General features: G+C 45.1%; 3 protein-coding genes across 3 annotated transcripts in view; 1 reads left to right on the top strand and 2 right to left on the bottom strand.

Moving 5' to 3' along the window:
- Positions 1-10,251, bottom strand: part of LOC114595223 (uncharacterized) — a 646,585-nt gene extending 636,334 nt beyond the window's left edge. The window contains exon 1 of the mRNA XM_077927845.1: positions 10,002-10,251. Coding sequence (XP_077783971.1) covers positions 10,002-10,035 — 34 coding nt within the window. The 5' untranslated portion in view covers positions 10,036-10,251. The remainder of the gene's footprint in view (positions 1-10,001) is intronic.
- Positions 1-16,041, top strand: part of LOC114589663 (uncharacterized) — a 305,430-nt gene that overhangs the window by 140,097 nt on the left and 149,292 nt on the right. The window lies entirely within an intron of this gene.
- The window catches only part of LOC144327613 (uncharacterized), a 257,507-nt gene continuing 243,197 nt past the window's right edge, over positions 1,732-16,041 (bottom strand). Inside the window, 2 exon segments of the mRNA XM_077927993.1 lie at positions 1,732-3,288; positions 3,291-4,098. Coding sequence (XP_077784119.1) covers positions 3,092-3,288; positions 3,291-4,098 — 1,005 coding nt within the window. The 3' untranslated portion in view covers positions 1,732-3,091.

Raw genomic sequence — 16,041 nt, 5'->3', positions numbered from 1 at the left:
ATGGACGTCCGGAGGCGACGTGGAGTCATGATGGACTTTGTCTCCCTGGCAGTATCCCAACAGTGAGGACCCTTCAGGCTCATGCCCCAGCCCTGGCTCAGCTGGTTCTGGAGGCGGGGAATCCTGTGCATGCTGGAATTCCTCAGGTTCAGCATCTGAATCCGAATCCCAGGCCATCACACCCGGAAGCAAAGTCTCGTTGCGCTTTCCTTTACTGAAGCTGAATTCAGTGTGCTGTCTGAGCTTTGCAGGGAATTGGAATTCTATATTTGTTTGGTTCAATAAATCTGTAGAGATTGTTGTTTGCCCGTCGCGGTGTGGGAGGACAATCAACCCTGTCTGAAGCTGTCAGAGTCTGGGCAGTTTAAGGCCAGAACCAAACACCTAGACATCTGTTTCCAGAATGTGTAGAGTATCCAGTTAGGCTTGGTGAGATTGCAGTACTGCCCAAGCCAGAAGAACCTGGCAGAAGAACCTTTCAGCATCATGGGGAGTTCTGTAAAGGTCTGTGTTTGGGGTAAGTGGTGAAACGTACGAGCCCCCAGCAGTGCAGGACGAGAGGGGGTGTGATGGGGAATCAGAGCTTACAGGCTTAACAGCTCAGAACCCATCGTCCTGCCTGTTCTGGGGAGGAGCTGTCTCCAACTTCTGGAGAAGCTGCTTCTTTGTTCTGTCTGACTTTGGCTTTTGCTGCTGAACAAGGAAGCAAGATGCCTGCTGTCTTGGATGGTTTGTTTCTTTTTACTGTTCTGCTGTAAATAAAGCTGTTAGTTTTGAACAACAGCGTGTGGACTCTTCTGCAAGCTTACACACTAAGCAGCTAGCGCTGTGCACATTCTGGAAAAGTCCAGAAAACGGAATGGAACACAGAGAAGTGTGCCGGACTCCACAACACGTTGCACCTCCAAGGAGTCTTCACCCAACTAGTGGGTCGGACCCTTCTGTGGTGTAAATGTGGTGAACCAGTTCCATCTTCCACAAAGGTTTGCCTTAGCCTTTGTACTGGAACAAAGTCTGTGGCCCCAATTCCTGGGCCCATAACCATCTAAGGATCATCCTACTCGCATGTAGGACTCTGGCAGAGACACATGCCCGACTGGCAGTGAGCACTCAGGGCTGATTTCCTTCAGAATGGAGAGGTTTGATCTTCTTGCAGTCCATGGGACTCTCAAGAGTCTCCTCCAGCACCATAATTCGAAAGCATCAATTCTTCGAAATAGTACCTCGGGATAAAAACTTTGCTTCAGGATGAGAACAGAAATTGTGCTTCGGCGGCGCGGCAGCAGCGGGAGGCCCCATTAGCTAAAGTGGTGCTTCAGGTTAAGAACAGTTTCAGGTTAAGAACGGATCTCTGGAACGAATTAAGTACTTAACCCGAGGTACCACTGTACCATTTTTACATTTATTTTAAAAAAGGTTGATTTTTAAGTCATGGCAGTGTGTGAGCAAATACTCCACATCTGCCAAGCTTTCAGGAGCAGGACTAAGGGGTGAAATGAACCCTCCCCCCCAGATCCGCAAAGTTTGAGGGAAAGGGTGTATCTCCCTTCTTCTTATCAGTTATTTCCACCTAAGAAATGGGAAGAAAGCAGCTGCTCATGTTAAGTGCTGGGTTTGTTGGGGTTGAGATTAATGAACTAACGATGGTATGATTTGTCAGCAATGCATATTATTTGTTCTTATCTGGAAGTGAAGTTACATTTGAAACAATACAGAAGTAGTCAAAGGGAATTTCCTAGGAAGTCTTTTATTCAGTCTCACCTGCCATCATGTGTCCTGAACACACAGAAACACATAATGTGAAATTACTCCAAATAACACTCAACACATGCAAGCAGATTATTCGAATAGTACACATGATTTCCCCACTGTCTTTTTAAAAAACATTGTTTTTATTTATTTTCATGGTAGAGATAACTTTTCAGAAAGCAATAGTTACAACAGTAAACAACAAATAACATGTCCTGATGAAATTGCAGACTTTCATCTTGACATGCGTTAAAGTTTCATTTGATTATTTTAAAAGATCATGCAATATTTTCTCACGAGTGATGGGTGCAACAGTCTTGACAATATATGTATTCAATAAACATTTGCCACCTGTTATAAAAGGAATATGGAATGTGCAGCCCAACCTTCTTGATTTCCCCAGGCCAACAAAATTTAAGATACTTAAATTGTGGTGCCCAGAAATGAACACAGTATTCTAGGTGGGGTCTGACCAAGGCAGAAGAAAGTGGTACTATTCCTGCCCTTGATCTGATTCTGGCTTCTGTGACATTGGCTTCCTCTCCCCTTTTGGTGTCGTCTGCAAATGTGATGAGCATCCCCTCAGTTCCTTCATCCAAGTCATTTATAAAGACATTGAACAACAACGGGCGCAGGACAGAACCCTGCAGCACCCCTCTTGTCACTTTCCCCCAGGATGATGAGGAACCATGAAGGAGTCCTCTTGGGGTTCAGTCAGTCAAATCCACCTGTTACCTCATTCAGCCTCATGTTAACAGCTTCCTCACATAAATATCACAGGGGACTTTGTCAAAAGCTTTACTGAAATCATGATGCACTATTTCAACAGCTGTCCCCTGACCAACAAAGTTTGTAACTCCATCCAAAGAAAGGGGAGGAGAAATTTCCCTGGCTTTACTTGTTTTTGGGAAAGCCATGCTTTCATCCTCTATGTTTATATTGTGAAATCTTCAGATGAAGGGCACATAATTTTTTAAAATGATAAGTAAGGATATTGACAAGCTGGAACATGTGCAAAGAAAGGTGATTTATTTATTTAATTTGTATACCATTCAACCTAGTGGTACCAACTGGAATAAAATATGGGGGGGGGCATGTAAGGCCCGCCTTGCACAATCAATGACATGATGCATGTGTGTCATTGGAATGTCAATGTGTACCAACTGAGGGGTGACCCCCCTCAAAATATTTTAATGGGGGGGGCAAAGACCCCTAGGCCTCTAAGAGAAGGCTCCTATTCTCTACACCCACAGGTCTCAGGACGGTTACAACATAAAAGTACAATATAAAAATAGAAAATAAACATCTGTAACCCCCCTCCCAGCCACATTTTTAAAGGGCATTAGATGTCAATCAGCCAAAAGCCTGGTTGAAAAGCTGTGTATTTGCCTGGCTCTGAAAGCTGTATAATGAAGGGTTTTTTCTGACCTTTGAATGAATTCTTTGATGGGAAGTGAGATGGGAGCTCTTTCTGAAGCTCTTTCCACATACCATGCACTGATAGGGTTTCTCCCCCGTATGAATTCTCTGATGGGAAGTGAGAGAGGAGCTATCAGTGAAGCTCTTTCCACATTCCAAACAATTATATGGTTTTTCCCCTGTATGAGTTCTTTGATGGGAAGTGAGAGAGGAGCTATAAGTGAAGCTCTTTCCACATTCCACACACTGATAGGGTTTCTCCCCTGTATGAATTCTTTGATGGGAAGAGAGATTGTGGCTGTTAGTGAAGTTCTTTCCACATTCAACACACTGATAGGGTTTCTCCCCTGTATGAATTCTTTCGTGGGAAGTGAGATCAGTGTTCCTACTGAAGCTCTTTCCACATTCCACACACTGATAGGGTTTCTCCCCTGTATGAATTCTCTGATGGGAAGTCAGAGAGGAACTATGAGTGAAGGACTTTCCACATACCACACAATGATAGGGTTTCTCCCCCGTATGAATTCTTTGATGGGAAGCGAGATTACAGCTCTTACTGAAGCTCTTTCCACATTTCATACACGGATAGGGCTTCTCCCCCATATGAATTCTTTGATGGGAAGAAAGATGGGAGCTCTGACTGAAGCTCTTTCCACATTCCACACACTGATAGGGTTTCTCCCCTGTATGAATTCTCTGATGGGAAGTGAGATAGGCATTATCAGTAAAGCTCTTTCCACATTCCACACACTGATAGGGTTTCTCCCCTGTATGAATTCTCTGATGGGAAGTGAGATTGCAGCTCTGACTGAAGCTCTTGCCACATTCCTTGCATTGGTAAGGTTTCTCCCCTGTATGAATTCTCTGATGGGATGTGAGATCGGTGCTCCAACTGAAGCGCTTTCCACATTCAATGCACCGATAGGGTTTCTTTCCAATGAGAATTCTTTGATGGGAAGTGGAATGGGAACTCTGGCTGCAGCTATCTCCACACTCCAAATTTTTATGTGGCTTCTCCTTTCTGGGGATTTTGTTGTGGTCACCCTTGTTCTTGGTTTCCAATTCATCATAATCTGCAATGGAGACAAAAGGGATTAGAGCCTCAGGAACGAATAAAGAACTGAAGGGAGTTGAGTGTGTTGAGGAGTTCACAAAGTAAAGGAAGGCTTGAACTCTGATTAATAAGAATACACGCAGAGGCTTGAACCAGCAAGACTCTGGGAATGGTGCATATAATAATCTCTGTCTCCCTCCACCCCTCGGCCCAGGTCGTTTTATTCACAAAAGAACTTTTACTGAGTTTTTGTAAGAACCAATCAGATTTCTTCTGAGCATTTCAACAAACCCCACGTGGGGACAAAGTTAAACTACCAAAACTAGTTAAGCACGCACACTTTTGGGGTAAATGAATTAAAACCACAAATGAGTGCATTCAGCAATCCCGGAGGTCATAAACAATGAATACACATGATAAGAAGGATGGCCAGGAGGACAGCGATCATTATCACCTTTATGTGAAACCTGTTTCCTGGCCCTAAGATTAACATCCTAAGATTAACATATCAGAAAAGCTACATCAAAGAAAATGCCCACTGTCTTTGATGACCCAGGACGCCTGCCTGTCTAAGTGGGTACGTGACTTGTGAAGAAAAAGAAATGGAACAGGGATGCAGAGGTGTGGATTGATCAAGAATCATATCAAAATAGTTTAAACCCAGTAAATGCAATGCTTTGATTGCTGACACAGATGCCTTACTCTATAATTGTTATAATTCCTCATAGCAATCCCACCTGATCACTACAGTGTGTGTTTATTACCTCTGTTGTTTGTCATTAACCTATTATTAAATGAACCTATTATTAAATATATCTATTATTAGATTCTGGTGAGTTGTTGAATGTTGCTTTGTTTGATATACAGTAGTGGCCAAAATTGTGGAAGCCTTTTGGAAAAAAGTGAATTTCAGAGCTTTAATGGCTTATAACACCACTTGTTTTGGAGTAATATCATAAAATCATATATCAATGAAAAGATAATTTGAGCAAGAACATAATGCAACAAAGTTCAATTAGCTGTATTCTATCAAAAATTGTAGCCAAATAACCAGAAATAGGAAGCAGAAGCACTACTTGCTTAGGTTGACTTTTGTCAGTGTCTTATGTGATTGCTGTCAAGTTGGCTGGTTTTTTCGTGTTCTTTCATTTAGTGAGTTTGCAGAACATAATAAAATTTCAAAAATGGCACAAATAGTTGACTGGTTACCCAGAAAGAGGTGTAAAATAGTACTATTAAGTGAACAAGGATACAGTTATGAAGAAATTAGAAGAAAGATTGGGGGAAACTTAACCAAAGCTGGCCTTTCTATATTTTTGAGGAGGTATAAGGAGACTCATTCACTCCAAAATCAGACTGCAAAATGCAGGAAAAGGTGCACAACAGCAAGTGATGATCAAAGAATGGAGAGACTGTGCCCACGTGTCCGAAGAAAATCATCTGGGTTAATACAAGATGACATGGCGCAATGTAATGTGATGTTGATTGCAAGGACTGGTCAAAATGTTATAATTCTAAGGAAAAAGCCATTGTCATCTCTCAAGCAAAGGTTGAAAAGATTAATCCCATGTTAACTAGACAGCGGAACAACGGGATACTGTTATTTGGAGCGATGAGACCCAAATCTCCTTGCTTGGTAGTGATGGCATGACATACGCGAGGAGAAGAATCAGAGAAGATTTACATTCTACATGCATTACACCGACCGTGAAACACCCAGCTAGTGTTATGAATTTGTGTCATTAATGGGTGTCACGGCTATAAATTGGCCGCTGTTTCTTTAATGCTAAAAGAACCAAGTCAGCATGAGTCAGCGGCCTACAATGACTCATGCAACCTTTCTCCTAATTGTACCTGTATATATAGAGTGGTCAATGTTAGTGTTGGGTGTGGGTTGGTTGGTGAAATCTGGTAGTGTTGATGTGTGTACAGTTGGTCGGTTGTTTTGCAGATAAAGACTTTTAAGAATAAAAGCAGAAAATACTCTGCAAGGGCACTCTTCTTGTGGACTCCTTTATGCCGACAAGGGTCTGAGGACCAGGCTGAGGAGACAAAGGAAGTCAGGTCCTTTGCATTTTCATACACTGACAATGGAAATGTAAACTTCCCAAAATACATAAATGAAATACTTGAGCCCAAACTGAAGCGTTCTGCATGTGATCTTTCCCCATATACTGAAACATTTATATATGTTTGTATAAATATTTGTTTATTTAATTCTTTTATATTTCAACAGAATTCAGCTCCATGTCATGTTGCTGCTGTGTGCAAAAGGTCTTTTGGTTTTTTTAAAAAATAATATTTATTAAAAGTTTAAAGATTACAGATAGAGGTAAAAAAAAGAGAAAAAGTAAACAATACAAATCAATACATTACAATACATAAAGAGGAAAAAAAGAAAAACAAAAGACACAATACATCAAAACAAAAACAAAAGCAAAAACAATTAAAAACACATCCAATATTTCCATATCTTTGTCTTTCATTAACTTGTTTCATCGACCTCCTCACACCTCCCTTTTTTGTATTCTAGTTATTAATTATTTCAGAAAATCCTTTCCATCTTTCACTGTTTTCTGACATTTAATTGTCTTAATTTATTTTAACCTTATCTTACCATTAAAACCCTAAAACTTATTTGAACTTAACTCCTTATAACGTTTCTACTAAAGCCATGTAATTTCATTCCAACATTTTTCTAACACTCATTAATTTTACAATATTTCTCTAAATAAATTTTAAACTTTTTTCCAATCTTCTTTCACCGTCTCTTCTCCCTGGTCTCGGATTCTGTCAGTCATTTCTATCAATTCCATATGGTCCATCAACCTGGTGATCTTCTGTCCGAGGCTCTTAACTCTTTTCCATGTCCCTTCTGCAGATCTTCTTCATATTTATACATGCACTTAACTTTATCTTCTGCTGATCTTGTTCTTAATTTCCTTCCTTTGGTGCTGAGGAGTAGATCTCGGGGAAACTCCAACCTAACAATGTCTTTATTCCTTCTCGACAGGTCAGCCCATTCTCCATAGTCAAAGCTAAAGTCCATAAGATCTTTCAGAGCATGTTTCAAAATCCCTCCGAAGCTAAAGGCCCCCACAACTCCAATCTCCCCCTGACCCAAATCCAGATCCCAAAAGCCAGAGCCTCCCTGCATAAGGGGATCTATCCAACTTTCCTTCTCCAATCCAAGCGGGACTCCATCCCTCCAAATCTGGCTTTCTCTAAATTCAATCGTAGAAGGCAACAGCTTATATTCATCAAATTGCCTCTGAACAGCTGGGGCTCTCTCCACTTGTATTACTTGAGGTTCAACAACAGCTTTCTCCCTCGTCTTCTCCACAACTTGCCATGTCAAAGTGGATTCCTGAATCGAGTTCTGAGAGGTTTCTGTATAGGTATTCACTTTTTGTCCCAAATCCGTCATTTTTTGTCCCAAATTATCAATTTTAGTAGTCATCACATCCGTCTTCTCATGAAGCTGTTCCAATAAAGCACTTATCTTGCAAAATGCAATCACTAAGGCTTCTTCTGTCAACATTCTTGTCCAAGGTCAATCTCTGATTCTCACGGTCTTTAATCTCTGTAGCTGTAAAATTCCCCAGCTCCACTCCTGCAACAGTTTCAAAAGCTCCCTATAGAGGAAACAATTTCTATTTGTATCCGTCCTTTTAAATGCAGATCCAGCAACAAAATTAGTTTCAATTTTCAGCTACTTTTGCTCCTTTTTAAGAGCAAAAGGAAACAATGGAAACAATATATTTCTCTTATTTAACTGTCTGTCAACATACGTTTTATTCACAGTCAATGAACTTTCCCAAAATGTCGATCTTACTGGCAGCCCGTTCCCAGGTTCAAAATGGTGGTAATTTATCTTTCTTCACTCTCTCTCCTGCAGGCTTAGGCAATCTAAAATTTCCCCCCTCTTCTCCTGCTTCCAAGGGGGGTTTAGTAGTTTTAACCGATGGAAATTTAATCCTTTTGAAGAGGCTTTCCAAGACTTTAGCTTGCAGCGCCTTTGCTTCAATCTATTTACAAAAGAGGAAGGTGGACTTCCTGTTTGAAACCTTCCCGTTTCGGTGCCAAATTAAGATGTTTAAAGACCCAATTTTCTGTTCTACTCACGGGTAGTTGTTTAAAGTCCAATTGTCCACAGGAAAAAGTCAGCGCTCTCCGGCAACAGCAATGCGGCTTCACTCTGTGAAAGAAGCAGTCGATTCGAAGCACCGCGCCGCTCACCCCACGTCGCTCCGGATCCTCGAAACCGGGTTTCCCCGCGAGTAGGGGAGGCACAAAAGGTGCCAGCCGAATCCCACGTCCACAGGCTTCTCCCGCCTGTGGTTTTTAGTGGGTCTCCGCCTCGCCGTGGGGGTCTCCAGACCCTGATTTCCACGGAGCGGATTCCTCCCGATCAGAGGAAATCTGTCATTGCCGGAGGCGCTAACCCGGAATAAAAGCAGAAAATACTCTGCAAGGGCACTCTTCTTGTGGACTCCTTTATGCCGACAAGGGTCTGAGGACCAGGCTGAGGAGACAAAGGAAGTCAGGTCCTTTGCATTTTCATACACTGACAGTGGAAATGTAAACTTCCCAAAATACATAAATGAAATACTTGAGCCCAAACTGAAGCGTTCTGCATGTGATCTTTCCCCATATACTGAAGCATTTATATATGTTTGTATAAATATTTGTTTATTTAATTATTTTATATTTCAACAAAATTCAGCTCATTGTCATGTTGCTGCTGTGTGCAAAAGGTCTTTTGAAGATAATAATATTCCACTGCTTGAATGGCCTGGGAATAGCCCAGACCTTAACCCAAGTGAAAGTCTATGTAGCCGACTAAAGAAACTTGTTAGTCTGAAGCCACCCACTAATAAAGCCTAATTAATAGAGGCAATAATTCAGTCTTGGTGTCACATTATTACAGCTGCAGAACTAAAAAACTTGGTTCACTGCATGCGAAGGCATAGTAAGGCCGTAATTAAAGCTAAAGGTTACCAATGGTTACCAAAGATTTCACGTTTTTTCTTTATGACTGCTGTTCCAATAAATACTCCTTCATAAAAGTCATTGCATTACATTCTTCATTAAATTATCTTTCCATTGCTATATAATTTTATGGTATTATTCCCCAAAAAGTGGTGTTATGAGCCATCAAACCTCGGAAACACACTTTTAAAAAAGTTTCCATGATTTTAGCCACTAGCTGTTCATTTAAAGTTCATGTATTTTTTATATGGGATCCGATGGTTATTATTAATGTTTCATGTGTATGTATGTGTTGGAAGCCACCCAGAGTGGATGGGGCAACCAGGTCAGATGGGCAGGGGATAAATAAAAATTACTACTATTACTATCACTGCTACTACTACCTGAGATTCAAGAAGCCTGGCTCTTCTCTGGGGCAGATGTTGTTGGGCCCAGTCATGGCATCCCCTCCATCTCCAGTGTCAGTCGTCTCTTTGGTCAACCCAAGACTGACAGCAGCAAAAACAAAAACAGAAAACCTGACAGAAGCTACTTATCTTTCCTAACAACTCTGAAGCTGACATTTAAGATGCATGGGCAGTTCAGACCAGCCCAACTGTGGTAGAAAAAGGCAGAACTAGAGGGAAATGGTTCACAGAAAAAAGTGCAATTTGCTGTTCAAGGTTTATTGTGGGGGTGTTAGGTTCCCAGGTCTTGTAGGGGGCGCTGTGAAAATATATGAGGTTTGTCACATAGAGGTATGTTTTGAATTTCCAGGCAGATAGGACGATCCCACAGGGAGCCTTACCAAGAGAGGCCACGATCCCACGATTCTCCTCCATGACGTCCTTATGCAGAGCTCTCTGGTCAGGATCCAGCAACTCCAACTCCTCGTCCGTGAAACGAACAGCGACATCTTCAAAGCACACTGGACCCTAAAAGAAAAAGGGAAATGTCCTCCTCTGAGACAGCAGAAATATGATCTGCTACACAATGCTCTGTTGTTGCCTTCCTGTTAATTGTGGTGTTGTATAAATAGGATTGCTTTGCTGCACAATTTAATTCTGGATGTTTATTTTAACGCTTTAATTGAATTATTTTATTCTGCTTTTAATTATGGGTATTTGTGCAAATAGATGGTACTCCAGCTTATGTTTTGCACGTTATTCTGCCTACACAAGCATTCCAGTTTCCCAGATGGAAGGATCCACTTTCCCCTCTCCTCATGTGCTGTTTTGAGGAGGTTCCCTCCCAATGCCCTAGAGCCAAATTCAAGAGGTTCATGGGGGCATGGAGAGGGGGAGGAATGGGGGGCAGGCCCCATTTTTGCAGCAGATGGGGCTGGCTACGTGAATCCTGGCCTCTATTTGTTCTCGTCTGTCTGCTGCTTAGAAGCTTATTTTAGCATTCAGTGATGAATACAGAAATACAAGAAGCCTAGTCTGGATGGCCATCTGTCTTGGGTGATCTAGCTGAGATTCCTGCAATGCAGGGGGTGGGACTTGATGACCCTTGGGGTCCCTTTCAACTCTAGGATTCCATGAAAACTGAAACTACAGATGAATCCTGCTGGCAACATTCAGAAGGCTGGAGTCACAGAGTTATATGGACAGGAAATCCCACACTTCACAGCTGTATTTAACTCTTTATCAGCAAGAACACAATATTCGCAGACTTGGCTGAGTTTCAGACCTAATGAGAACAGCAACTCATTCCCTGAGCCTCTTCCTCCACAAAAGCAGTTGCAGAGAATGAAGGCCCCCGGCTCCCCACAGCTTTCCAAGTCCCCTCCTCTCTGGGGTTTCTGGCAAGCGATCTAACAGTGCGCCAGTTTGCAGCCTGCATTTGCTCCTCCATTTTAGACCTCTCCTGGCTCTGAGAGACAAGCAGGGAGGGTGGCTTCTGGCAGAAGGAGAGGGAGCCCCCGGTGCCTCCTCCTTCTCCTGACTCACCTCTGCCTCTCGACCTCCCTCCTCCACTCGCCTCCTTCCTCTTCTGCCTCTGATTCTGCACTGCATTCTGCCTCAGAGTCTCCCAGCTCACTAAGCCCAGTTACCATTCCAGCTTCTGACACCTCCTCTTCCCAGGCTTCTCCCTCTTCTCCCTCTCACTGCTCATCCTTCCTCCACCTCCACTCCTTAGGCTCTGAGCCGTCTTCCCTTCCTGGTTCCCCGGCTGCTTCCTCCCACCATTCCTCTGTGCCCAACCAGTCCATGACATTGCTCCATCCCTCGGCCTCTGTCCCCACAAGGCAGCTTCCCCTGACCTGATCTGGTGCCACAGCCGCTGCTTCCCTTCTGCCCCCATGAAAAGGCGGATCAGGAGGTCTTGCCGGCAGCCTTCTGCCACCTGCAAGAGAAAAAAGGTAAGCAGGACGCCAGGAGTGCCGGCTTCTCTCACAGGTGAATCAGGGCATCTGTAGCTACAGATGGGCCTTTCAGAAAGCCTTACCTGCTGAGTGCATTTGGACGTTTGTGCCCATTTCATGTTAGTTGTGCAAAACTACTTCTCCTTTCCTGTCAGAAATGAGCACACAGCAGAGATAAGAGTCCAGGAACCCAGCCATATTTACAAAGGCTTTATTTCTTCTTGACATTATTTACAGCAGTTCAAAAGTGCGACTCGATCATGGTGGGTAGTTGTCCTGAATAACTTCCTTCCGTTTTGGGGGCCAGAATAGCCAACGTCGAAGCCCAACCCCCCTCCTTCCTCTATGCCGAGAGGTGCTTGCCCTCGGAAGTTCATCCTCCCTCTCAGATTCACCCCCCTCTGACCCCTCTTCTGAAGATCAAAGGAGGTCTCTTCCCAGGCCCTCCTCCCTTTCTGTCTCCAGTTCCCTGACACTTCCTTTGGACCCTTGGTCCCAACTGTCCCCCCCCCAAAAAAAAACCAAGATGAAAACAACCCACAGATTAGTTGGGAAAGCAACAGAATGAGACCAAATGGAGAAAAGCCACCTTCCTCCTTACCCAGTGGCCTCTCTCTGGTGTCCAACGGAGGCCTCTCTGCCTCACAGGAATCCAGGTCCATTTCTGCAAAGAGATCCTTTCCCTGAGAAAGAAACAAGGATTCAAAACAGAGAATGGGGAGAAATACTAGAAAGAGAATGACAAAGACTTGAAGGGTGTGAGATCTCATTCCATGGATGCCTTCTCAGAAAAAGGATGGGCCAACAATAGAGCATTATGGGATGTTCTCCGTCCTGTTTGGAGCCCCTTGGCAGTATCCAGAGGAAAGTCTCTCTCACCTGCTTCCTCTCCTCTGCCTGACTCAGGAGAAAACCTTCGGCCAGGGCCACCGCCTGGGAACTGGTCTCCGCTCCACAGTCCCTTACCCAGCTCTCCATCTCCGGTGGAAGGACAGCCAGGAACTGCTCCAAGATCACCAGGTCCAGCATCTCAGCTTTCGTGTGCCTTTCTGGCTTCAGCCACTGATGGTCAAGGTGGTAGAGTCGGCTGCAAACCTCTCGGGGTCCTTTGGCCTCCTGGCAGCAGAACTGCCTCACCTGCTGGATCTGCACCTCTGAGCGGAGGGGGTCCTCCTCACCCAGGATCTTCTGCACAGAGTTTTCCCAGAATCCCCCACTGCTCCTAGTTTGGCTGGCTTCACCTCCTCCTGCTCCAGGGCCAGCTGAGTCTTGCTCACCCATCTGTGCTCTCAGGAAGCCTCTAAGAGATTGGAAGGAACCCTTTGGTATTCTGCCAAGCTCTGTCTGTCTGAATGAGAAGCGCTAGAAATCCTACAAAGCAAATACATTGGTTTTTTTCAGAATTTGTAGGTTGGTAGAAGAAAAAGGTTCCCTGAGCAAGCAAGAGGGAAGAATAAGAGGGGGGAGGAGGAGGAGGAGGAGGAGGAGGAGGAGGAGGAGGAGGAAGCCTCTAGGCCTCCTAGAAGAAAGATTGCAATGCAAAATGTGGAGGCAACTGAAGGGATTTCTGGGAGAAGAATCAGGCTGGTTGCTCCTGCCTTCCAGTCAATGAATGAAGTCAGAACTGACTGACAAGGGAGTCATTTGTATCTTTTGAAAAATGGATTCTTGGCTCTAGTGGGGGTCCTCTCCCGGGGGGTCCTCAGGAGTTGCTCCCCACCCCCACCCCCACTCCCCTGCTTCTGTCTCCTTTTATTGCACTTGGACTCTCTGCTGCTCTCAAGACAGACTGCTGGGGTGGGGTCCCTTTTTCTTTGCTCTGAGGGCCAGGTATGTATCTGTCCAACCCCCTGAGGGCCAAGTGGGCGGGGCCGAAGACACCTCCCTTGAAATTTAGGTGGGTTATTTATTATGATTATTCTATTAGATATCTTAACACACGCACAGCCATTGATGCCAAGGTCCCTGGAGGCTCAGGGAGTAGCAGCGCCCATTTCCGGCTGCTTTGCCAGCAACAACCCCTTTGGGAGAGAGAGGATGTGGTCCTGGGATGCCCTGCTTTGGGTGCGAGGGAATGGCTGCAGTGGCCTCCGTGGGGAGCTGCCCTGGGAGACACTGGGAAACTGGTCCCCAATGCAGCAGCCAGACTCTGGGCTGGGATCCCGCTCTTTATTCCTGGCCTCTCTCTCCCACCTTTCCTTCCTTCCTTCCTCCCTCCCCGTGAGTATTTTTTTGGGGGGGGCTAGTCCACCTCCTCGTCCAGCTTTGGAAAACCATTGGCACGTTTCCTCTGTTGTGCAATGAGGCTGAGCGATGTCACTCAAAGTTAAAGTCCCAGGGACTCCTTTGTGTAAAGAAGGGAGATCATTTCTGAAGGGGGGGGGCGGAGGGTCAAATGAGTTTGGGATCCTCTGATCTGCAGGAAGGAGAGCGTGGCAGACCTGGCCCCTCCCTGGCAGGACCCTCCCCTCCCTGACTTGGGGTCCCCCCCTGCATGAGCAGATCAGCCCCCCCCCCCAGGCCTCCTCCCCTGCTGCAGCCTTGGGACCCCCACCGTCTCCCCACTGCACCTTCTGGGGGGAGAGAGAGGAGACTCACCAGATCCCAGGAGGGGAGAGCGAGGCAGGAGAGACCCCAAAGCAAGGAAAGGACTGGGGAGGGAGGGGCCTTGGCTCTGGAGGACCTGGCCCCCTCTTGCTTCCTGTCCTCTCTAGGAAGGCAGCTCGGTTTCCTTTAACCCTTTCAAAGCCGAGTGCCGCCCCCCCCCCCCCCGCTCAGCCCTCTCTCGCTTGGCAGAACCTCAGATTTCTATCATTTTTAATGGATATGGGGGGGGCAGCTGCCCCCCCCCGGCTACGCCAATGCCCAGATACCCTTTTGGGGTGAGGCTCTTGGCTGGACTCTGAGCATCTCCCTCCCTTCATCAAGAGATCTCAGAGACATTTTAACATCTTTTCAAATCTCCACGGCTGCTGCTGCTGCTGCTGCCCTGAGTGCTGGAAGGAAGACCTGCTCCCTGCAAGGCCCTTTCCCACCTGGACTGGGGGGGGGGGCGAGGACCAGACTCCCCCTGCTGGAGGCTGGAGGGACATTGCCCTGCTCTGAGTCCTGGGGAGCCCAGACTCACTGGAAGAAACTCTGGGGCTGGGGCAAATCTTTTAAAATAGTTTTTAATCTGTGGCGCTTTCAATGTTGGGTGTTGGGTTTTTCCTCTGTTGGGGGTGGGATAAATGTTTAGTTGGTGCTGGGGTTTCGTTTCAGTATAAATGTAAGTTGTTGTGTATTGTTCTTGTTTTTTAACTTAGTTTCTACTGACTTATTGTATAGTTTGTATTTGGTTCTTAAGGGGAGAGGGCCAGCGCTGCCAGGGAGTGGACCCCATCCAACAGAATGGCTGGGGCAAGTTCCACAGGTGGGTTGCACTGGGACAACCGATCTCAGTGATCACTGGTAGGAGGAGGAGTTATGCTAAGACCAGACCATGTCATTACAGAGGAGGCAGGTTTAGTCTAGTCGTTCTTTGAGGACTATCCCTGCCTCTGGGTCTGGTGGATACTGGAAGGATACTGGAATCAGCAAGGGAGACCCACATGACCTGAAGGTGCTGCTGTCCAATGCCAGGTCAACGATTCACAAGACAGCTGGCTTCCACGACTTACCGTATTTTTCGCTCCATAGGGTGCACTGGACCATAGGGCGCACCTAGTTTTTAGGGGGGGAATAAAGGGGATAAAATTCATTCCCCCTCCAGCCCCAAAGAGCAAAGAAGCCAAGACAGAGAGCTGGATCCATCCACTTGAAAGTCTTGTTGGAAGAGAAGGGTCTTTAGTAGGCACCAAAAAGACAAGAGGGGTGTCACCTGTCTAATGTTTAATAAGGGGAGGGAATTCCAAAGGGTGGGTGCCAGAAAACTATAAAGTTAACAAAACAAAATTGAATTTTACAGATACATTGTATCATGTCAAATATTTTAGGTTTTGTGAAGAATATGTCTTGTTACACTAGTATTCAACAAACATTACTCAATTCCGTCTGAACACAAGTTTTTGCTTTCTTTATTTCGTTCTTAAATAGTAAAGTACATACAAAAATCTCCAGAGGCCCTATTAAGTCTGTTACGGTAAAAGTGTTTTGAAGCATGTTACTGAAGCCGCAGTGCTTTGTGCATACCAGAATGTAAGCATGCCTGGAACATGTTTCTTATGGTATGAGCTTTCATAGACTGCAGTCTTCGAAGGTGCTAATATTTACTTACAAGAATGGCAACTTTGTACTTTCCTCAAAACGAGTCTCAAACTGGTTACAACAACGAGGGACCTAAAATACATTGCAAGTGCCTTATAAACTTTCCTGAATTGGCAAGCAAACACACACACACAGTGGTGGGATGTAGAAGAGTCAGTATAGAGGGAAATTAAAAAGAGACGGGAGCAATTACTGGACCTGGGGGGGGGGGGAGTTACCGAGACAGTATTTTCTA

This window comes from Podarcis muralis, chromosome 4 (genome assembly GCF_964188315.1).
Source record: "Podarcis muralis chromosome 4, rPodMur119.hap1.1, whole genome shotgun sequence".
In the NCBI taxonomy this organism is placed as follows: Eukaryota; Metazoa; Chordata; class Lepidosauria; order Squamata; family Lacertidae; genus Podarcis; species Podarcis muralis.
The sequence above is the reverse complement of the archived record's forward strand: the minus strand, read 5'-3'. Positions and strand labels throughout refer to the sequence as shown.